The 1,123-nt window shown below is 40.4% G+C and overlaps 1 protein-coding gene across 1 annotated transcript; it reads left to right on the top strand.

Moving 5' to 3' along the window:
* Nucleotides 1-26: 26 nt before the first annotated feature.
* CSUI_011506 (snare region anchored in the vesicle membrane carboxy-terminal protein) lies at nucleotides 27-206 on the top strand (the record flags this gene model as incomplete). The annotated part of the gene is made up of 1 exon (XM_068071604.1): nucleotides 27-206. A coding segment is annotated over one exon (180 nt), but the record flags the coding sequence as incomplete, so codon positions are not given.
* Between the last annotated feature and the right edge of the window lie 917 nt (nucleotides 207-1,123).

The raw sequence follows: 1,123 nt of genomic DNA, 5'->3' as shown, positions 1-1,123 counted from the left end.
TCTTTCTTTCTTTCTTTTTTATTTAGCTTTCACAGAGTTGTCGGTTGGCATCGGAGGCGGGTGCGATAGGCGAGTCTGCTTTGTGTTCGCTGTATATACAGCGGGAGACAATCTCGAGGTCTCTCTCGCGCACGAAAGAAGTCCAAGAGAACATGAGAGAAGCAGACAGCCTAGTCACCAAAATGTCTAAGTGGTGGAATGGCATATGGTAAAAGACAAAAAGTGAATGAAAAAGACACAAAGAAAGAGATAGATAGATTAAAGATAGATAGAGATAGATAGAGAGAGAAAGAGTTAGGAAAGAGAAGAGAAAGAAAGAAAGAAAGATCTTTACAGAGGATGGAGAGGCGAACAGAAGAAAAGAGGAAAAGGAAGGAGAAAGTTTTCTCTCTTATAGCGGAGAACTTGTGTGTAGTCCGAGAATGCATTCTTCTCTTCTTTTCTCTTCTCTTCTTTTCTCTTCTCTTCTCTTCTCTTCTCTCTGTATGCCTGAGGAGGAGGAGAAAGGGAGAGATGCTTTTCTGTCTCACTCCTTTATTTTTTATTTGAAGCGGGAATTGCATGCGGATATACATGGGTAATCGCGGATATTTGTATAGATATCTATCTATATTGATACATACTTACATATATACATCTATCCATCTATCTATGGATAGATTGGGGGCATAGGTGGTCTAGTGGGGAGGGGTGAGAGGTCTAAACAACACGACATTATGATTAAAAGGATGCATGCGTCTCTCTCTCTCTTTTCGTGTGGAAAAAGAAGAAGAAGGAGAGCGACTTCAGTTTTCGTGAAAGGAGACATTCTTGGGTCGTGTGCGTAGAAGTCTTTCTACTTCTAGAGCTGCTGAGAGGAAAGTCAACTCAAAGCAGGTTTCTCTCTGTTGGTGCATGCGACCTTTTCTTCTTCTTTTAGTTGACCTGTGTGATGACGGTCTACTATGTATATATAGATATAGCCATAGTCCTCTCTGTATACATATAGGTGTGTATATTTAAATATCCTCGTGTATGTATGCGGATAGACATACTTTGGAAGAGAAACAGATATCCGATGAGGTGTACGTGGAAGGAGAGAAAGAAAGAAAGAAGTGAGAAGAGAAAAGCAGAAAGGAAAAGA

This window comes from Cystoisospora suis (assembly GCF_002600585.1).
Source record: "Cystoisospora suis strain Wien I chromosome Unknown contig_12636, whole genome shotgun sequence".
Lineage (NCBI taxonomy): Eukaryota > Apicomplexa > Conoidasida > Eucoccidiorida > Sarcocystidae > Cystoisospora > Cystoisospora suis.
The sequence above is the reverse complement of the archived record's forward strand: the minus strand, read 5'-3'. Positions and strand labels throughout refer to the sequence as shown.